Genomic DNA, 23,015 nt, shown 5'->3' on the forward strand with positions numbered 1-23,015 from the left:
ATCTATTTTATTTTGACTATTTAAGTTGACTTTTTCATGCCTTTGTTAATGGTGGTTAATGAAGTCTATTTGATCATGACTTTAGTTTCTAGGCTTGATAAAACCTTCAATACTTCAAATTTATCAATAAATGATCAATGAATCATTCATGATACTTTGATGCATTGATATGTTGCCTATATTTAACCATACTTAGTTCATTTGATGCAAAAATGAAACCATACTTGTGGTCCTATCTTATTGATCCATTTGACTTGTTTTGTTTCCATTAATTACTAACCCTTTAACACTTATGTTCCGATGCTTGACTTGTACATTATTAAACTGTTAACTTGTAATCATTAAGTGATATAATCTTCCATTTGTCAAATAATTGATAGATGGGCTTGGAGTTGTATTACTTTCATTGGTTCAAATCTATTGTTAGATGATCATGGATCATCTTCAATACTTTGCATCAATGATAAGTTATCTCTTGATGTGCCATATTTTGAGTCCTTTGACCTATGGATAAATAATCCATAATTAGTTACTTTGTACATTTGCTTACTAACCATTAATTGTTCATCACTAACTATTGTTATTGTGATATTGCTATTATTATCTTGTGATTTATTTTTTGTCAATTTTATTACATTGTCATTTACTTTCAAGTAGTCATCATCATCATCATTGTATATATCTACTCATGCATATTTATCATTGTTATTTACTTATTATCATCATACAATCAAAAACAAAAAAACATGATAAAATTATAAGACAAAAAATATGCATTTCATCTATAATCAATCATTGGAGTTAAAGACACATATCTATTTGATCACGTGTCTATTTCGATCTTATCTTCAAATTCATTGGCTTCTGATGAATAGTTGATGAAACATGAAACAAAGAAACATACAACTAGATTCAAAAACTTCAGAATCTTCAATCAGAACCTTGACAATGTCAACAGGCTGTCTTAAGATCTTCAGTATCTTCATAATCTTCAGAATCTTCAGACTTTTCAGTCAGAACTTAGTTAACCTCAACGCCTGCCTTGAGATCTTCATAATCTTCAGCTAAGTAACAAAATTTCAGAAGCTTGCCATTCTTCAAAAGTTTGATGATCAGAGTCACGTCCAGAAGCAGAAACGGAGATAACGTTGTAACAACAACATAATGTCTCTTCAGAAACTTCTCAGGAGTGAATCAACACAGAAGCAAAAATAATATTGTAGCAACAACTTGACATCTTTAAGAACTTCTCATGATTAGCGTATAAGCGAAATTTGGAACACAATGTTCAGAAACAGACGACGTTGCACGTCATAAACTCAGAATCAGAACTGACTGTTAAAGTTATACAATAACAAACCATTAAGGTAATAAAATTGTTCTCATATAAATACAATATTGTTATGATCAAAACTCAAGGTATAAATGCAAAAACAAATCTTGTTCTAACATCAACTTTCACCATTCCCCTCGTATTCTCTAACTTCCTACTTTCCATCCCAACTCTTATTTTCTAATTTATTTTAATTAATCAACCAAAATAACTATAATTTTAATTATTTTAATCTTCTAGTCCTTCTACAACCCACCAACACTCTCACCATACCCCACCATATACCACATACATGTTAATATATTTAATTAAAATACATCGCATACTAATTTAAATAAATGAAAATATAATAATTTGATTAAGCAAATTAATTAAATTTTGGGGTGTTATAGACACCCTCCTCTAGTTTTTAGTGCCAATAAAAAATCGTAGGTATAAATGATATTTATCTACGGCTTTTACTCGTCACTAAAAAAATTCGTTGGTATATCTAAACTAAAAAGAGATTAGTGTATATTTTAAAACTAAAAATATGTCAGTGTCATTTTAATAAACTTCGGAGAAAGTGAACGTAATTTTCCCTTTTTTTATTGAAAGTTTAGAAAAATGAACACTTACATATTATAAAAAAAACTCAAGTGTTAACCCATGATCTTTTGTGATACAACTCAACTCTTTAAAACTAATTTTAATCTTCATTGAGAGTACTTCAAAATTTAATCATTTGAAGTATATCCCAAAGATATTTATATAACTTTTTTAGGAGGTAAATCATTGAAACTTATCCTATAAAGATGAATAAATAAGATGTTGATTTAAATTTGCGCCCTACAATCTAATTGTTATGCACAATAACTTTTAGAATTGATTTAGTTAGACATATTTATTTAATCTTTTAGACTTAATTATCGTTTGAATATCATATTTTATATGGAATCACTCCACCCATTTCAATTTCAAGTTCAAAAAGTTTTGGCCCCTTCTCATATTTTTGCTATTAAAATTGACTATATATTCGTTTTTAAATAAAGCATCACTTATGAAACGTGACAAATTAAAAAACTTATACATAACAATGTTTCATAAATCAATAAATATAATTTAAAAGAATTAATTTTATCCACCAATAAAAAATAGCGCGCCACGAAACTTATTCATCGTTTACTTTATTTGTATAATTTAAATATTAAAGTGTTTAAGTGGACATGATTTAATTATTATAAATTTTCAATCAAACATGTAAAAATAAATAAATAAATTCATAAATTAAATAAATACGTATAATTTAGAAAAAAAAATCAAAATAACTATTTAAAAAAAATCGAAAATAACCAATTATTCAAAAAATTACCAAAATAACCAAGTTTGGTAGAGAATGCGCCAAATGAAATGGCGCATCCCCAATGCTTAAAGAAGAGGCGCCAATAGCACTGACGCATGCATTTGGCTTCTTATGAGGAGGCGCCAATGCTAGTGGCGCCTAGGTTCATTTGGTTGGTGTATGCGCCAATTCATCTGGCACATACACCCCCTCATATTTTTTTTATATTTTTTTTATTTTTTTTAATTTTTAATATTTAACTTTTATTATTTAATAAATAAGAAATAGTAATGAAGAAAATAAATTCATTGAAGATGTAATAATTGGTTACATTGGACTGACAATAAACTAATGACCGGCCCGATTATAACGTCCCCCAACTCCACATCCCGGTGCGTTAGTTTGTCTCCGAGGTCTCCCACGATTTTCTTGAGGTGTTTGTGGTCTTTGGGTGCTGACCTGGTCGAGCGATGGTTGGTTGGAAGGTCCAACGGAAGTTCCAGCGGTATTTGACAGCTATGTCATCATTTGCTCCCAATAGCCGAAGGGGCTCCGGCCAACGACGCTTCCGTAATGGAGTTCAGTGTCCATGTCATCGTAGTTAGGGCGTTGGGGTTGGGTGAATTAGGGACGGCATAGTTGCCTAAATTGGGCCATTGAGTCGTTTTGGAAACGAAGCAATGGTTCTTGGGGCGTACTATAGTTAAACAATGGTTGGATGTTCATTGGTGGGGGGGCTACGATGAAGTGACCCATATGAATTATCTGGGCTGTAGACGGTTGTCGATGCGGGGTTTGATTCTTGGTTTTGAGTTTGGGTGAGTGGTATGAACAGAGTGCGGCGTTGGATGGTTGGTTGTTGGGTGGTTGGCATGAACGGATTGCGATGTTGGGTGTTTTGTTGTTGTGTGTATGTGGTCGGTTGATGTTGTGTGGTTGATTGTTGGGTTTGGGTGGGTTCACATTGGTGTGGGGTGGTGAATTATTGTGGGACATACGATGACGAAGCAAGTTGGCGTAGATCCATCAAATATCGCGGCTCAGATGCAAATTGCTGAGTTGTTACCGACCTAAACCATGCCATAAATTGTTGAGTGGGTCTTGCACCATGGATGACTGGTTCGGTCAAGATGTGTTATCGTCGACTCCTCCATTGACGACACATGTCTTTTGCGTAATAAAGGTAAATACATTATATTTACAGAATTACCTGTACTTTTTGGAAACAAAAAGTTACCAAATAAAATCATAATATAACACCGAGCTTTTATTATTTTCTCATACTCGGTTGAATCGTTGGACAATACTATACTGGCATAATATTGTTTTAGGTATTTTAAATTTATACATTTCCCCCTTGCTTGACCGGATGTGTCTCCCTCAGTTTCGTCGTCTAACAAAGGGGCACCCAATAATTCATTGCAGATATTGTTGTCTTGGTTAACTCGACCATTCACTGCCTTTCCGTCTATACGGAGACCCAACAACATGTACACGTCCTCAAGTGTGACGATACACTCACCAATTGAAAGCTGAAATGCGTGGGTCTCAGGTCTCCACCTCTCCAACAAAGTCAGAATGAACTTGTGGTCCACCGAGTACGAAACAATGTTTAGTAGATTTCCAAATCCACATCCTCTAATATATGGTTCTATTAAAGGATCATGGGGTACATATTCATGTACACGACATCTAAACCGCTTCGGATCCTAATAACAAAAAAGTAAGAAAATACAATTAGAAGAAGAAATACATACTCAACAAACACACATCTATAAGAAGTAAGAAAAATATAGAAAGTAAAAAGAGAGAGATAAGAAAGGTATAATACTAAAAACATAAAAAGTAAAAAGAGAGAGATAACATACAAATGGCGAGATATTCTCGAGTGTGCCTATGTGTTCATCGCCCATAGTCAACAAAGACATGATTTGATTTTGCAAAGCTTGAGTGTGGTAGAAGAATATAATTGAGTATTGATGAAAATGATTTGATATTGTTGATATGAGAGGCTATTTATAGATGAATGAGTGAGTAGGTTTGCAACCTAAAATGAATGTGATTGGTTGCATGGAATGGCAAAAGGAGACAAGGGAGTGACAAACTTCAGAAAGCATGTGAGAAAAAGCATGTGAGGAATCTCTTCTAGGCGCATGTGAAGAAACCACATGCAAGGGAAGAAATGCCCTTCCTCTTGGCGCCTACATGTGATTCCTCACATGCAAGGAAGAGGCGCCCTTCCTCTTGGCGCCTTAGTATAGGGCAATAGGAAGAGGTGCCCTTCCTAGTGGCGCATAAGACCATTTTTTGTGAAGAGGCGCCCAACCCTTTGGCGCCCCAGTTACTTTATGGCGCTTAGGGAATGAGCGCCTAGGTGGGAATCTTAGGGCTCAGCGGGAACCTTAGGGCTCAGTGGGAATCTTAGGGCTTAGGGTTCAGAGATTCTTTGATTCCTTGACGCATGTGTGTTCTTGTCACTCTTTTCTCTGCATGGTTGATTCTTTCTACTGCATGCATGGTCAAGTCTCTACAGACAATGACCAAGTTATCAATGCAACGACTAAGTTAGCAATGACAAGCTATTTATGTTGTGCATATGAACAACTTAGCAATGCATTCAATTCCATTCAGGATATCTACATATTTAATATTTCAACAAAATGTCTTCCGCACAACATTACATGACCAGTGCCCATGTCGAAGGTGAAATATTTGATCATCAGTTGTTCGGTTTTTATTCTCGAAACACAAAGGTAACTCGGTTTATAATAAATCGACGATCAAATTTTTCACATCTGAAACAAAGAATAGAAAAGAAATTATAGTGCAGTAATGTGGGTCAAATCATCTATAAAAATCTGGTTTGGTTTGCAAAAAACCAGGTAAAATTTTATCAGAAGAAGATTCGAGATGATGATGATGTTCAGCATATGTTTTTCAGTCACGAACAATCCGGTTACAATGATATAGAGTTGTATATATTACCATATCAACAACAGGTGTCTCAGTACATTTATCAGTCACAAGTGTTTTGTGAGACTGATGACGAACAAGCTGAGGTGAATGTTCTAGACGACGAAGAAGAAGAACCTGAGATCATGGTTGATTCGATGGTGAACGCTAAAGAGGAAGAGGAGCCAATACTAGCAAGTCATGTATACTGCCCACCCCAACACATGACAAAGTTAAATTTGGGTTCAAATGAACCTTCGGCAGATGTATGGTACAATCCTTACGTGCAGATGCAAGGACCTCTGAAAACAAGGAGACACATTTCGCACAAAAGAGGAATGTGTAAAAGCCATTAAGAAATTCCACATGCAACTATCAGCTGATTTCAGAGTAGATAGAACTGACGCATCGAGGCATAAAGTTTATTGTCCGAATGAGCACTACCTTTTTAGGTTGTCAACTTCGTACCGGAAGAGGAGCGAGTCTTGGGAGATTGGATCAATGGGTCCAAATCACACATGCATGCTGAGAAACCCAATGCAGGATCATCGTAAATTAAGCTCTCAACTAATATGCGATGAAATATTGTCTGTCATTGGCGACAATTCGTCGTTAAAGGTGAGTACAATAATCTCGCATATTAGGGCAGAGTACGAGTACACTCCATCATATAGGAAAACATGGATAGCTATAACAAAAAGCTGTTGAAAAAGTGTTTGGCAATTGGGAAGAGTCTTACAAACAACTTCCAAAATACATGTTGGCTCTAAAATAATATGCTCCCGGGACAATTGTCAAGATGGAAACATTTCCCCCCTATACACCAGATGGTACATATGCTGTTGGAAATAGAATATTTCACCGTCTATTCTGGGCGTATTAACCATGTATCATAGGTTTTTCTTTCTGTAAACCAATTATAAAAATTGATGGTACATGGTTGTACGGAAAATACAAAGGAACGTTACTGATGGCAGTGGCACAAGATGGGAACAAGAATATTTTTCCAATCGCCTTTGCCCTAGTTGAAGGGGAGACTACTGAGGGGTGGAGTTTTTTCCTAAGAAATCTCCGATTGCACGTTGCACCTCAGCCTAACTTGTGTTTGATCTCCGACAGACACCCCTCAATCATCAGTGCATATAATAATATCGGCAACGACTGGCAAAGTCCTCCTTCGACACATGTGTTCTGTATTAGATATATTGCTCAGAATTTCATGCGGGAAATCAAAGATAAGACGTTGCGGAAGAAGGTTGTCAATGCAGGTTATGCATTATCAGAACCTTCTTTCAAACACTACCGCAAGGAAATAAGATTTTCAAACGAAGATGCGGTACGATGGATCGATAGTATTCAGTTGGAGAAGTGGACTAGGGCATACGACAATGGTCAGCGTTGGGGCCACATGACAACAAATCTTGTGGAATCAATGAACTCTGTCTTCAAAGGCATCCGTAACCTACTAATAACCGCTTTGGTACATGCTACATATTTCAGGCTAGAGGCGTTGTTTGAAACCAGACACTCAAAATGGAGTTCAGTGTTGCAATCTGGACAATTGTTCAGTGATGCTTCAATGAAATTCATCAGACATGAAGCTGCCAAAGCAAACACACACGTGGTTACTATATTTGACCGAACTAAAGGTTGGTTTAGTGTTGCCGAGTCCATGGATCACAATGAGGGCATGCCAATGGGACAACACAGAGTCGAACTAGATAGAGATTGGTGCGACTGCGGAAAGTTCCAAGCCTTTCGTACCCCCTGCTCCCATGTCATTGCGGCATGCTCAAAGATTCAAAGGGATCCATCCTACTTGCTATCTGAAGTTTACAAAGTCGTCAGCCTTTCAAATGTTTATAAAATTAGTTTTTCGGTAGTGGCAAAAGAGGATTATTGGCCAGAATATCAAGGGGACATCGTCTGGCACAACAAAGTTATGCGAAGGAAGAAAAATGATCGCCCTAACAACACCCGAATTCGAACCGAAATGGATACGGCGAACAAAATGGTTAGACTATGTAGTTCATGCTGTCAACCAGGTCACAATCGTAATAACTGCCCTAGTGTTGGAACGAGCACAACCAGATAAATTTACATGTACCTCTATTGCAATATATGAAAAACTAAATTTATTTCATATTAGACGTCTATGACGAAAGTACCATTACATAAACAATAACACAGATAATTGTAACAAATACAATACAAGAACCATGCAATTACAACCATCAAAACAATTTTGAACATGTAATGCATCATCCTACGAGCGTCTTGGTCGGTCTTAATATCCACCCATTTGCGCACTTCTCTGTGTTGGTTAAACGTGGACACACGCCATTGTATTCTTCTAATCCGTTCACCCTCTCCAATTTCTCCCTCTAACCAACTGTACAACATCCGATTAAGACGTTCAAACGTATCTGTGTTCCAAAGTCGAACCTGTATCGGAGCCGCAACGACAGAAAATATTACATCAACATTTCGTTTCTGAATGTATGCAGACATTGTTAAATCAGAGAGAATTGAAATTGATGGTTGAACTAGACAAAATATGGTATTAAGAGATAAGTTTGAGTGAAAAATATTGTATCCAAGGCTTGGTATTTATAGAGACGAAACATCAATTGTACAAAACACGTGGGCGTCTAAGAGATTGACGCCCACAATGAAATGCAATCAAGCACCAGATGAATTGGCGCTCACACAACCAAACACACACAAGCGCCACTAGCATTGTCTCCTCCTCATGAGGCCCAATGTAGGTGCCACTAGCATTGACGCCTCCTCATGAGGAGCCCAATGCATGCGCCAATGCTATTGGCGCCTCCTCTTTAAGCATTGGGGATGCGCCAACTCATCTGGCGCATCCTCTACCAAACTTGATTATTTTGGTAATTCTTTTGAATAATTGATTATTTTCAATTTTTTTTTTTTAAAAAATGATTATTTTGAAAAAAAATTCTATAATTTATCCCACATTTTTCTATTATTATTAATTATATTATTTATCAAAAAATTGTTTTTTATTACTAATACAAACAAAAAGAAAAGGGGGTCGAATCCAAGACTCGAAGCAAAATAGTTAAACCAACCGGTCATAGAATGGCGATTGAGCAATTTCAATGTATATAAATAAAATAAAATAAAGAAATAAAAGAAAGGACGCCATCGACCCCGTCTCAGAGTCGTACATACAATACAGAAGCAACCTGACTCTGTTTCTTCTCTTCTCTCTTCATTTCAAAACGCTATTTCTCATTCCAAATTCATCTCTTTCAGATCCCTAATTTCTCCTCTTTTACTCGTTCCCACGAAACCGATCCAATGTCGCTTTGAATCACGTGCCCCTCATCATCTCCGATTTCTTTCCCCTTTTTCAATTCCATTATTCAACCACTTAGGTCAAACTGTACCATGTCGCTGTCATAGTGATTCCCGTAACCCTAATTTAGTCCCTTTTCAGCTGCTTCTTGTTCGAAAAAAGGGGCTGTGAACGGGAATGGGTTCGAAGATGGAAGGAACTTCTACACCAGCTGTTCGACGGGATCCTTACGAAGTTTTGTCCGTTTCGAGGGATTCAACCGACCAGGAAATTAAAACCGCTTACAGAAAGCTTGCTCTAAAGTTAGTTTTCCCCCCTAAATTCGTCTATTTTATTTTGGGTTTTGATTTTTCTTTTTTACTTTGAGTTTTTCATTTGGGTAGTTTATACAAGGTTTTGTTGTGCTAGCTGCTGTAAGTTTTTTTTTGTTTTCTAGTGATTTATTACTTGCATATGCAAAATGAAATAGTTAATGTTTTGTAGAACCTTTCAAGGTATAATGACCATTCTTTCTTATCTGATAACCTATATTTTTTTCCGGATTTTTGTTTTGATGTTATGGAATATGGAGTTTATTTTTGGTTGTTTTCTTTATAAAAATTGCAATAAATATAAGTAGGTCTTTTTAGTGTATGTTTGGTTTCATAGGTGGAACACTTAGAATTAGAATTTTGGAACACTTAGAATTAGAATTGATTTTGACATGTTAGGTTGCTCTCTACAATTGATTCTGCTTTTCAAAATTGATTATATTTGAGGCTAGGATTTGTAGCTTTTGAGTTTAAACGTGATTTTTTCAGTTTTCAACTCGCTTTTGCAAGAATTTATCCATACATAAATCACTTTACCTTCAACTCACTTTTACCCGGAATCAATTACTCAAAATCATTTTTTTTACCGCAGAACCAAACTCACGCTCAATGTATATTTATCAATGTTGTAGGCTGGGCGCTATAATGTATCAGTTTAGTGTAGCGGCTGTAGTAGCCAAAATAGCGGATGTTGCAGCTGCTATAGTGCCCAAACCTCATAATGAGTTCATAGGATTCTGAAAAGTCCTTAAATTAATAGGTTAGGGCATTTTGCTTGGAGTGTTTAAGGAATTTTGCAATTCAAAAACACCCTACAAATGTTTGCGCTTCTTCACTCTCACTGTCTCACTCCTACTGTTGTTTTTCACCCTATCATTAGTCAGTCATGGCTAGTTGTGAGGTTTTATGTATATGTTATAACTTATGTAAACTGCACAAGGATTTCAAAATAGCGGTCATCCCCTATCTGCTATTGCACTTTGGCGTTTTTGGGGCCGGCCACTGTGCTTCCCTATCTAGGATTGATAACACTGATCTATGTATATGATTGACAGGTATCACCCTGACAAGAATGCCAGCAATCCTGAAGCTTCAGAACTATTCAAAGAGGTTGCATATTCTTATAATATCTTATCCGACCCAGAGAAGAGAAGGCAGTATGACAGTGCAGGATTTGAGGTTCCTTTCTTCCTATCCTTCACATGGTTTTCTTTTTAATTTGTTTGAAAAGGTCTATCCTTCCCATGTGAATCCAACGCTCTTCTATATATATGTATATGCCTTTTCTGTTTATCTGTTCCAGCCTTTCCTACAGTATGAAACAAAAGTTATGGCTGGTAGCATAAGAAAATTCTACTTAGTTATCTAGCTGGGCAAACAGATACGAAATACATTGCTTGACTACTAGATTTGTTTTCCCCTCCTTTTATGGGGATCTGCCATTATGGTCAAAATTGAACCTGAAAGTTTTTCTTATGCTTCCAACCATGGTTGTCAAGATTGGGATCTCAATAAAGATCGTTAGGTTATGGAAAGAGCGTAAATCGTAGGATCATAACTTGGATCGTAACTTCGTAAGATCCAACAAATAGACAAAATTAAAGAAATAACTAGGAAAAATAACCATAACATAAAATTCTCATTAACTTAATTATCAAAAGCAAATATTCAATTCATGGTATAATTTATGGATACAGAATTTATTCTCAAGTTCCAATGGCTTTTGTGGCTGTGCAGCTTTCACGATCAGTATCTTTTGCACTTATCAAAAGCTCATTTAAGACATTCCAAATCCCAAAACCCTAAAATATGTGACCACAGCCGTCAGGGTTTAATTACTGGGTCAGTTTTTGGGCCTTATCCAATTATTAATGACCAGGTCAAAACGGGTAAAAATAAAAAAATGTTTTGTTGGGATCTCACGATCCCATAATTTAACGATCTTCCTCTACACTCTCAACGCTCCATCTAAATCCACGATCTTTGTGCCACTTAAAACGATGGATGGCTGCTGGCTCGTAAGATTGTACGATCTTGGGAGTTAAAGCGCAATCCTGACAACCATGCTTCCAACATTTACATCTCAGGAGAGAGGAGCTAATGCATTCATATTGCCTACCTACATACATGTTTAATTTTATATTTATTTGGCCAAAATTTGAGTTTATGCTTGTTAGCTGTGAAATTTGGGCCATTTGTTTCGGTATATACCATTTCCATATTTTAAGATTAATTCTTGCATTTATCTTTTTACTATTGTGACCTGTATATTCTTGAAAATTTTAGTTTCAGTAGTTCTCCGCTCCTTGCATTCAAGTAAATGTGTTTTAATATATTGTTGCTTTATAGTCCTCGGCAGCTTTTTTTTTGTGTTTCAGTTCATACTCTTCCCAATACAACTCTTTTCTTATTGTGCAACCTAATGGTATTTTCCCTATGCATATCAGGCACTTGATGCTGATAGCATGGACATGGAAATCGATTTATCCAATCTTGGGACTGTGAACACGATGTTTGCAGCTTTATTCAGGTGTAGATTTTGTTGACTGTTTATTTTATAAAGTTATGTTGCTCTACATTGTTTCTTACTTTATTTGGTAATAGCAAGCTGGGTGTCCCTATCAAGACTACCATTTCTGCTAATGTGCTTGAAGAGGCTTTGAATGGCACAGTTACTGTCAGACCCCTTCCAATTGGAACATCAGTTAGTGGAAAGGTTGTTTCCTTCTTCGTGATGATGAAGCAATACAGTAATCTTCCTGGCATCTGTTTGTTCTTATTCCACTTTGTCGCAATTCAATGCAGGTAGAGAAGCAATGTGCTCATTTTTTTGGCGTGACAATAAGTGAGCAGCAAGCTGAGTCAGGGATTGTAGTTAGAGTTACTTCAACTGCACAAAGCAAATTCAAGGTATCACTGATAATTCCTTTTTACAAAGATTCTTCCAGTTAATGAAGCATTGGATTGTAATATTGAACGCCGATTTTTCAGTTGCTCTATTTCGAACAAGATGCAAACGGTGGTTATGGTTTGGCATTGCAGGTAATATTTATCTAGTGCTTCAACTTTTACTCCCTTTGACTTGATAATTTACCAAAATATCAGTATTAAATTGAAATTGCTATACCACCATGAATGGGTTGAGGGTTGTAAGCAGTCTCAACCACCATGGACGAGAACATGGGTTCTGATATCACATAGGCTATAATAGGAAAAATGCATAATTCCTGTGCTTCTGCAGTTGAATGAGGATTAATCTCATGCATAATTCCCCATGGTTTTATTCCCCCAAAAGTGAAATGACTATTACTTTGGTATTACTGGCATTTTCTTCAAGCGCGGTTTGTCTCCAGAATGTTAGATCATCAAAGTGTTGCCCATTGACTTATAAGTTATAACTCAAGTTCTTCCCTCCCTCCACCCCAGTCTCCTTTTCCCTTGTACTTGTGTCTTGCAGCATAATATTGATAATCACTGGCATTAAATAACAATCTTTGCACGTGATTGTATTTTTGTTTCAAAAAATGCGGAAGCATGACAGCACAAATTTCAAGCTATGGTGGTTGCTTCTAAGTTTTTGGCCTTGTGTTTCCTGTTTTTCTCATCTGAATAGAAATTAAAATAAAGTCCTTCAAACTTTCAAACAAGTTTTGCATGTAAAGTAATTTTCTGTTAGGCTCACAAATCAGAGAAAGATATAACACAAACATTTGTTGAAAGTTGCTGTGTGCTTTCAACCTGATGGATTGTGTTAAGATCAGAGTAGTCATTCCAGGATTGCAGCGCGGAGCGTCTGCCCCAAAAGTGGGTTAGCGGGATGACTGCTCTATTTGATGATTTTTTGGACAAATTGCGTATAATAATTGTGAACATATATTTAATGTAAAGTTAAACAAATAACAACTCATGGAATATTCATACATCAAAGCACACATGAATCTTGAAGTGCATAAACGACGATGAAGGAAGGTTACTATCGAGTCTAAACTCAAATTTGATTGAAAAAACCAAAATTACCTTTAAAATATTGTAAATTTAAGGATTCATTTCGGTTTTTTAGAGGGGAAAAGGATAGCAGGTTAGAAATCGGCTTGGACCGGGAACTGCTCTGCTCCGCTCTACTCCGCTATTACCCTATTGCGGCCGCTATAGTGTTCGCCACCGCTAAGACTCTTCCCACAGCGGCCAGCCTCCGCTTCGCTATGGCGGGATAGTGCTGCTATTGGCCGCTATGGACTACTCTGGTTAATATACACTTAATTCTTAAGCTATTTGTAAATGATCCTTAAATTGCAGAACTCGACTAGTTTATTGATGGTGTAGTTATGCAATTACAATTGGGCATTTATTGAGCTAGTATTCTATGCAACTGTTTGTACAGGAAGATAGTGAGAAGACTGGGAAGGTGACATCTGCAGGAATGTATTTCTTACATTTTCAAGTGTACAGAATGGATTCAACTGTGAATGCGGTATGTAAATTAGTTTGTGTGTATTTGGACTCAACCGGGAAATCTGCAGGAATGTATTTCTTACTTTTAGTGATGTGGTGCAGTTAGCAATGGCAAAGGATCCTGAAGGGGCTTTCTTTAAAAGGTTGGAAGGTCTTCAACCTTGTGAAGTCTCGGAATTAAAGCCTGGCACACATATATTTGCTGTTTATGGTCTGAATAATTTATTTTGTTTCATTTTTCTTTTGCTTGCTGGTGCTGTTTTTCGTGTAAACTAAATTCAAGCTGATCTTTTTTAGGAGATAACTTCTTTAAGACTGCTAGCTATACAATTGAAGCAGTATGTGCAGAATCACTTGAAGATACCACCGAAAAACTTAAGGATATTGAGGCTCAAATTTTAAGAAAGAGGAATGAGCTACGCCAATTCGAATCAGAGTATAGAAAGGTTATTATTTTTCGACAGTTATTCATGATTTGAAGCAGTGTTATCAAATTGCGGCGCCATGGCCGCTATGACTGACATACATGGTGGGTTTTTGGCTCGCCCCAATGGTAAATATCGGCCTCTATTGCTGGTTTTCCGCCATAATCCGCAATACCGGCGTCGCAAAGCGGCCGGTATGGCGGGATTTTGGCTCTCCACCATGGACCGCTATCCGACTTCGACAACACTGTTTAGAAGTTTGTTTTGTGGTCTTTAAAGTGATGTTTTTCTGAATACTTTTCAGGCATTGGCACGCTATCAGGAAGTGACAGACAGATACGCAAAAGAAAAACAGTCTGTAGGTTCCTTCAACACATGCTACAGTTATACTACAAATGCATATCTAGAAATGTATACATTAGCATTCTTTTTGATACTAATTTTTCCCACAGCCAAGCTGATAATCAGTTGAAGTGTTTTTTCCGTCTGCTCCATTAAGTTGTGGCAAGATCTGTTGCAGATTTTTCTCACCTGGCTTACTTGGTGGCTGATAATCTGTTGCAGATTTTTCTCACCTGGCTTACTTGGCTGGCTGATAATCTGTTGCAATCTCGTATTATAATTTAATAGAGGAAAAGGAAACGACTCGGCTGTTATGCTATACGATGCATATCCTTGTTTGGCCTTTGATGTACATTATTATGTGATTATAACATACAAAATGTCTAAGAAAAAAAACCATTTCCTGTTTTCAAGATGTCTTGAATCATTTTCACCATTTCTTCACATTCTAATCGTGTTTTCAATGTTATTATAAAAATGACACTGTTTTCACTTTATTATTTTTTCTACATTCTGTAGAGTATACGAAGAAAATCATGATAAGTTGTTACTTTTTTTTATGAAAAGCTTTGATATTAGGAAACAGAGTGAAAATGAGATTGTGTTTCGTAATTAAAACTGAACAGTAATTGAAAATATTATGTTTTCCAAAACTAATTAGGTACAATGCAAAATGAAACAAAGCGATTTGTTTTATCAATTGTTATTTAAAATATATAAGTGAAAATGAACATAGAAAATAAATGAAACATTTCATTATAGTATATCCCAGTTTTACCATAAATGTGTTTTGACTTCAATCTTTTACACTTGCAATATTGTGTAACTTGTCTGTTATTTTCTGGCTACACAGGTTGATGAGCTTCTGAAACAAAGGGATGGTATCCATTCAACCTTCACCATTGTTAAGCCAACCAATATTAGCGGAAGTGGTAGTAATTTAAGCAATGGAAGTTCTAGCAAAATTTCTGGTGAAGATTCCAAAGGTGAGAGCCCCGGGGAAGATGGTGGGTCAGATGGCAGGGATAAATCAGGCAAAAAGAAATGGTTCAACCTTAATCTTAAAGGTTCAGGTTCTGATAAGAGGTTGATATGAAATACACTTCATTTTGCTTATCTCTTGGAACAATATGCTTGAATGTCTGTCAGTCATTGCATCAAACTTACAGCATCCCACAGATATATAGGGTGTAGTGTATGTCTGCAATATTTTCATTTGCTTGGTTCCAAAAGATTGTAAACTGGTTGGTTAATTTGTTCATTGGTTTGTGATGCAGTCAAAGGTATACAGAATATGTCTCTTACTACTTCCCATATTTTTGCTGTCCAATGAGACCCAAATTTTCCGATTCCCTTGTAGCATCCTGAACATATATATTTTTGATACTGTAATGATATATCATATGTTCATTCTTGTAACTGGCATTTTCTTTCCTTTTCCTTTGTCATTTAACCGTTCAGCCTTTCTGCACAATATTAGTATTAAATAAATAGCTAGGGTGGATGTTATACTTTTTAAATTTGTCTCCTATAAAGTCGGTGAGTATTATTTATTATTGAGTTGTTTATTTTAGAAGAATCAGTATAAATGCACACGCAGCTGAGTCAAAATTCTTAGGGAGAGTTTGCCGCCCATTTCGGCCTTACAAGATTTGAGGGATTAGTCTCCTGACTTGGGCGAAGGATATCCGGTTTACACAAAAAGAGTCGGATACATATGATTACTCCATCTTATTCTATATCGAAGTGTTAGGAGAAGATGACTTGTTCATTTACTGTTTTGATTCAAATTACATGAAATTTTAAGGTTGCTGTGCAGACCAAGAGGTGAATGCCAGGGGAGTATTCTAAAATTTGCTTGTGGAAGAGTTTCCTTCCTCCATGAAGGTTCCTTGAACATGCACGACCAACACAAATACTGGTATACATGTAATGATTTCATCTAGGCATACAATCTCTCACAACTTGCTTTTTCCTGATTAGGGATGCTCTACACCTCCAGACGCTTCCATCATTTTTAACTACCTTGTAGTCTAGAAAATACATGATATGATATTGCTTATTGGCAACAAACAAGTCGTCCTTTGTGCAGAACTGTATTGCCAAACGTGACTGAGGTGATGGTAAGGTTTTGCTATTGTTGGGAGTAATGGTAGGTTTTGAGGTTTAGAAGTCTTGGGATGATGGTATTATCCCGAGGGTCGGTAATCTTTTGAGGAATGGCAGGGTTGGTAAAATTGACGATTGTCTTGTGTTTACTTGATTTTTGTCCTTCAAATCCTAACCTACACATAGCCTCAACAAGTATCCAAATTTTTCCGTTGTTTCTTTTAAGCAAAAATTGTATTAAAAGTGAGCATGAGGGGCACAATCCAAATATAAAAGAAAGTCCTAAGACAAGCAGCCTATAGGATTTGACATCCAATCACGTTTTTGAAGAATGAATGCCCTTAAACCTTGCTCCTAACCAATCTCAAGAGAGCAATTTAGCCACTAAAACAATTTCCGGAACCCCTTTCTTTCCACCTTCGGTTCCTTACCACCATTGAAGAGACTTGGTTACGAGTAATCTAAACAGCTCGAACACACCTAGGACCATCCAATTAGAAATACAATACCACATAAATAACAACAGGACAATGAAGGAACAAAAGCCAACTCGTCTCTAGTTTAGAATCTTTTAAGAATGAGGCTCCACTCAAACACTTGGATATTAGTTGGAACATTTGATTTCCAAACATAATTTAAAGCCAACTTTGATTCGACATCTGTTAGTTGATCAATTTCGGTCAAAGAAGAAAGTCGGTTCGACTAAGGAACCCGTCAGAGCAGCATCGACAGGAAGGTGAATACATCAATGGGTCGACATTTGTAGGATTGGTCGAAGTCGAAATACTTGAATGGTGAAGACAGTCGTGGGCAATCAAAGAATGTGGATAGTTATTTACCAACGTGGGGTAGTGGACCAACATGTGGCACCACAAGATGGTTTTTTGTAACCCCCAGACGGTTACTTTTAATTAGTATTTAAACAAGTGTTAGAGGAGGTTCTAAAGAGGTGGCATTTTGATCATTTGTAGTAGGAGTAAAACTTGAAGTATCAAAGCATTTACGAGAAAAGAGTCAATCTCCTTACAAAAAATATACTTTGCCTCCATTTTACATTCATAAGTCATTTAATCTTACCAAATTTACCTTTGATTTCTTGCTTTACTATTTATACATTCCCTTTCGTCTTACTTTTACCACGTCCCTAATTCATTGAGAGTTAAGTTTACACTTTTTAAACCTTTCAAAGACATTGTTTATCAAAACACCATACGCTCAAACACTAAATCCAAGACTTTGTAGCCAGTCCTGCAAGTAACCCTCTCATAGGAAGGCTAGAGATTGTTGATGAAACAATAAATTGGCACATCCGGTGGGATTCCGACAGTGTTAGGTGTATGCGATTGCGTAGTGGTAAAATGACGTCTTCTAGACCACACGAAGAAACGTCTTCGGCGGGAGACACGACGACGTCCCAGACCGTCGATATCGGCTCCAACGTGGCGTCGACGGTTTCGACGTTTTTAGGGCCAATTATGACACCGTGTCAGCCACAAACGTCGACTCCAACAACCATGGGAACTACTGAGCAACATATGCCCAGTTTCACGGTCCCCATGCATCGAACATTAGGAATGCCGACTGAGCTTACGACAAGTATGCATAACCTCAGTTCGACTTACAACGATACCTCATCATTGCCATTCCCTCGCTACCAGGGGTTTGGACCTTTGGCAACCCCATTTGGTCGACCCCCAAGTTTCGGACTGACATCTCAGTCAGTCCCAACTTTTACGTCAAGTTCTGTTGTCGTTATGAGACAACAGATGGACAAGAGTAATCATGAAATGGTACACATGCTAACTCAACAAATGGGTACCATATTAAGGCCATTGATCCAGGATTCGACGCAGAGTTACCAGGATTTGACAACCCAAATGACAAGGATATGAGACTTTTTGGGAGCCCTAAGGGCTCAGGTCCGTCGGAACCCTACGCCTCCTCCTCGACCGGAAACACCGGCTCGACAAGAGGAAATGACGGACGATACTGTCAAACAGGAATATCAAGAATTCGAACAGATCCCAAGGGTGGAACAAAGGCCCCCGTGGTAATGGTTAACCGTAACCAGGATCCTGACCAGGTGGTTAAACAAGTTCGACACGATGTAACCATGGGGGAACAAAACCTAGAGGCTATCGTCGAACGAATCATAGTACGAAATAGAGTGAGTCCCTACCTACAACGACCAACTTACTCTTCACCTCTACCAGATTTTGTCTTACAAACAGAATTGCCTAAGGGGGTGGAAAGTCCCAAAATTTACCAAGTTCGCTGGGGATATTGAAGAGTCCACCGTCGAACACGTGGCCAGGTACCAGACCGAGGCTGACGACATAACGAACAATGGGGATTTGAAGTTAAAATACTTCCCAAGTTCTCTTACAAAGAACGCGTTTACATGGTTCACAACGCTACCTCCATAGTCGATCCAAACATGGACACAATTGCAGAGGTTGTTCCATGGACAATTTTACATGGGGCAATCGAAGATTAGCCTCAAAGAACTAGCTAGCGTTAGGCGGAAGGTTGCTGAGTCAGTTGATCAGTACCTAAACAGGTTTAGACTGTTGAAAGCGCGATGCTTTACTCAAGTCCCTGAACATGAATTAGTCGAGATGGCGGCTGGGGGTTTAGATTATTCTATAAGGAAAAAGCTGGATACTTAGTATCTTAGAGATATGATCCAATTGGCTGACAGAGTTTGACGTATCGAATGCTTGAAAGATGAGAAGTCCAAGGCGGGTCCATATCATAAGAAAGAAAAAGTGTCCTATATCGTAGTCGAAGGAGTTTCTTCCGACGACGAAGATATAATCGACAGAAGCGAGGTTAACGTGGCAAAACTTAAGCCCGAACCTCCATATGCGTGTAAGGTTTTAAAACCCTCGAATGGGAAAAATCCCGTCGAACCAGAAAAAACAGACAAATACGTAGCTAAGACTTATACTTTTGACGTGTCTAAGTGCGACGAAATCTTTGATCTGTTAGTAAAAGATGGTCAGATTATCGTCCCTCAGGGTTTAAAAGATCCTCCCCTAGAACAAAAGAAAAAAGGGGATTCTGTAAATTTCATAATTTCCTTGGTCACAAAACTCACTAATGTGTTCTTTTTAGGGATTTGGTGCAAAAAGCTCTGAAAGAAGGAAAACTCCAGTTTGCGAAAGGCAAAAAATGCAGGTGGATTCTGACCCTCTGAAGGTGGAAGAAGCTTTGTACGTAGAGCCTCTCAAATGCATGATGGTCGAGACTACTGATGGTCTCATTGAGGTTTCCAAAGCAACCTCATTAGCTGAAACTTTTGAAGTGATGATGGTCGAAACTACTGAAGGTTTCAAAAACAAGGCCGAAAGGAAATTCGAGTCGGCCTATCCCCAACCAGGCAAAAGCTTATCAGACTTCCAAGAGAAGTGTAAGGAAAATGGGTCAAAGGCTCTACTCTCCCCAAAGTGCAGTGCGGTGTTCGACGAGAAAATCGCCGAAAAACTGGAGGCCAACAACAAGGCTGTGAAAGAGGAGAAAACTGCTGTCCCACGATTCGTGTTCGACAAGCATGAAGCACCTCAACGGAACAAAGATTATGGAAGGTAGTTTCAACGTTCTCGACCAAAGACCTTCATTCCTCCGACTGATGTTCCACAGGAAAAGTGGATAGAGTCTATCAATAAAAAAGGGGAAAAAAAGCCAAAATGGAGAGTGTTAGAGAAAGAAACAACATCTCCAAAGAAGAAAAGGGGCTACACAATATCTCCTAACTACAAAGGAAATAATCCAATGACTAGGACACAGTGGAGACGCTACCAGCGAAACAAAAAAGCAGGGAAGGTCGTTACCACTCCACAATTGAAACCTTCGAAAACCGCTGGACAAAAGAAACAGATGCCAAAGGTCGTAGGACCAGGAAAAATGGTGCCAATCAGACAATGGCCATGATTGTCGACTCGACGGGAAAGAAGGCAGTAATAGCCACTCAGAACGTGGAATCTTCGTCAGAGGTCGAGAAGTAGCCACGAAGCGAGGGCAAATCGAAGGAGGAAGATTCTGAGTATTCTCCCCAATCAGAGGAAGGAGAGCCTGAATACTCCCCTTAGTCTGATGAGGATTTCGATGAAGACATGTGTAAGACCCCAATTTTGACCCTAAGATCCCTCATGCTATCTCATCATGTGCATTAGCTTTGGGATCACACCTGACATTCTCCTTACCCCTTATTCATTGGGTTTGCATTGGAAAAGATCACCAAGCACATTTGATTGTATCATGCTTTGTTTTTTTAAATTATTTTTACTAACTAAAATACCAAAAATATGTCTATGTATAACTTTGTTTCTTTTGTAGGTAGTGTGTGTGCTCACCTATGCTCCATCAAGCTCATATCTAGGGTTTGAGACCCTCAATACAAGGAGACTAATCCATAGATGGTTCACATTGACTCTAGACATCATATATGGATCCCCATGGTATTCACATATCATTTTGATCAAGAATTCATCAAGAGTTTGAAGCTTGTTTGCCTTGGAAACCCTAATTCATCTAGGTATCTTGTGTAACTTCCTCAACAAGTTTCCTCATCAATTGATCAGATATTTCAAGGGATGCTTCATATTACATCATCTTGCACATATATGATCCTCCATGAGTCCCAAAGATCAAGAGAATGTCAAGCTAGCAAGTTGGTGCATGGTGGTTGACCAGAGAAAGTCAACTGGTCAAAATCGGGGTTCCCTAGACCCCATCTCCTTCAATGTTTGTCATATGAAAATGATTCCAAGAGAAAAGTTATTCAAAATGACATTACAAACAACTTTAATGTTGAAGTATAGAGCTAGTTTTGCTTGGAAAGTCATTTTGTATGGTGAAAGATTATAAGTCATTTTGTTTGAACCCTAGTTAGGAGGTCAACCTCCCAAGACCATAACTTGCTCATTTTTTATGAGATGAAAGACATTAAAATTCCATGATCAAATTCAAGATGTCCTTTTCAACTTTTATGTTTGGAAGAAGTTCAAATTCAACTTGCAAATGCATGTGCCATGAGGAAACATTATAGGTCATTTTAGACCATTACCATTGAACAAGTGATTTTTCTCAACTCCTAAAATGCATAACTCCTTCATGACAAATCCAAATGAGGTCAAATTTGTGACCAAATTGAATAGGTTTGAAAGAGATACAACTTTGATGAAGGAAGTTTTTCCATTTGAAGTCCATAACAAAAGTTATTCAAGGTGGAAGAAGTGAACATTTGACTTGGTACTTAGAATTTTTTTATTTATGTTTAATTTTCCAAACTTCCACCTCAAAATTCATTATCCAAGCTTCAAATGAAAAAGTGTTCAACATGAAAGTTGTTCCCCTTGCTCTCACGTTTCCAAAAAGTCCAAAGTCATCTCATCTGAATCAATATTGAAGGACTTCCTCATGGGTGCAATGCATGGTACCACTTGGAAGATTCTCATGATCAAATTCATTTCAACATTGCATGGCTTAATGCATTGCTTTCAGTATGACTTGTGCATGATTTTGGACCTTTTCCAATTCTTCTTTGGGCTTTGTACACGCCCATGCAAGCTCATGATGCAAATTACTATTTTTGGATTTTCAAATTGAAGTGCGTAGAAAGCATATGGATTGGCTATAAATACAAGTGCTATGAGCTAAGAACTTCATCAGTACCTTGCCCAAGCTTTGCCAGAAGAATCCAAACCCTTCATTCCATAGATTTCTTGAAGATTTTAATTGAAATCGAGTTTGAATTTCACCTTCTGTTTTGAAGTTCAAACTCCAAGAATTCATTTCCTTTTCATCTCAATTGATCACTGCAAGCAAGAGGAAGAGGAATCAAGCAAATCCAGATCAAGATCAAGTAAATTTGAAGCAACTCGAAGGTGAAATTTCAGAAACTTCATCTCTTTGATTCTCTCTCAATTCTCCATTATTCTTTGTGATTGTTGGTTTGCTGAAGTCCTACCAATGTAGGCAACAAGATTGAGTTGCTTTGAGGTCAAATCGAAGCAACTCAGATCATGAACCTCAAATTTCAAATCCATGTATCTTTCAATATATTTGGAATTGGAAGAAATTGAGGTCAAATTCGTGCTCATGAGCATTTTTTCTTCAAAGTAATGTATTCGTTTTCCATTTTTCATGAAGTTGAGCTTGAACCAGACCGATGGTGATCACCGGTGAAGATGACCGGAGCTAGGGCTCCGGTGGTGCGTTGGCGAAGCCCACGCCATCTGATCTGATTCAAATGTTTTAATCTTAAGCGTTCATTGTGATTACCACGCGTACAATGCATTGACCAAGGAGCATGGTGGAACGCGCGCGTGTGGCCATCAGATCTGCCACCTCAATTAATGAGGGGGATCTGATGGCCCTTGTTTTTTTGAATTTATTTTTAATTTCTGATTTTATTTTTAATCTATTTATTTTATTTAAT

General features: G+C 37.5%; 1 protein-coding gene across 1 annotated transcript; it reads left to right on the top strand.

Annotated features, from left to right (window-relative positions):
- The first annotated feature begins 8,746 nt into the window (after nt 1-8,746).
- On the top strand, nt 8,747-15,883 carry LOC127098538 (chaperone protein dnaJ 15). Its single transcript, XM_051037152.1, has 11 exons — nt 8,747-9,236; nt 10,301-10,424; nt 11,693-11,775; nt 11,850-11,961; nt 12,051-12,155; nt 12,237-12,287; nt 13,627-13,716; nt 13,800-13,908; nt 13,995-14,143; nt 14,427-14,480; nt 15,318-15,883. Exons 1-11 carry the CDS (start codon nt 9,112-9,114, stop codon nt 15,558-15,560), a joined length of 1,245 nt encoding a protein of 414 aa, XP_050893109.1. The 5' UTR covers nt 8,747-9,111; the 3' UTR covers nt 15,561-15,883.
- The last annotated feature ends 7,132 nt before the right edge of the window (nt 15,884-23,015 follow it).

This window comes from Lathyrus oleraceus, chromosome 6 (genome assembly GCF_024323335.1).
Source record: "Lathyrus oleraceus cultivar Zhongwan6 chromosome 6, CAAS_Psat_ZW6_1.0, whole genome shotgun sequence".
NCBI lineage: Eukaryota > Viridiplantae > Streptophyta > Magnoliopsida > Fabales > Fabaceae > Lathyrus > Lathyrus oleraceus.

Excerpts from the sequence above, each read along its gene's own strand:
- LOC127098538 (XM_051037152.1), top strand. The coding sequence starts at position 9,112 with ATGGGTTCGAAGATGGAAGGAACTTCTACACCAGCTGTTCGACGGGAT. Across the intron at positions 12,156-12,236 it reads CTGCACAAAGCAAATTCAAG|TTGCTCTATTTCGAACAAGA; the intron begins GTATCACTGATA and ends CCGATTTTTCAG. Across the intron at positions 13,717-13,799 it reads TGGATTCAACTGTGAATGCG|TTAGCAATGGCAAAGGATCC; the intron begins GTATGTAAATTA and ends GATGTGGTGCAG.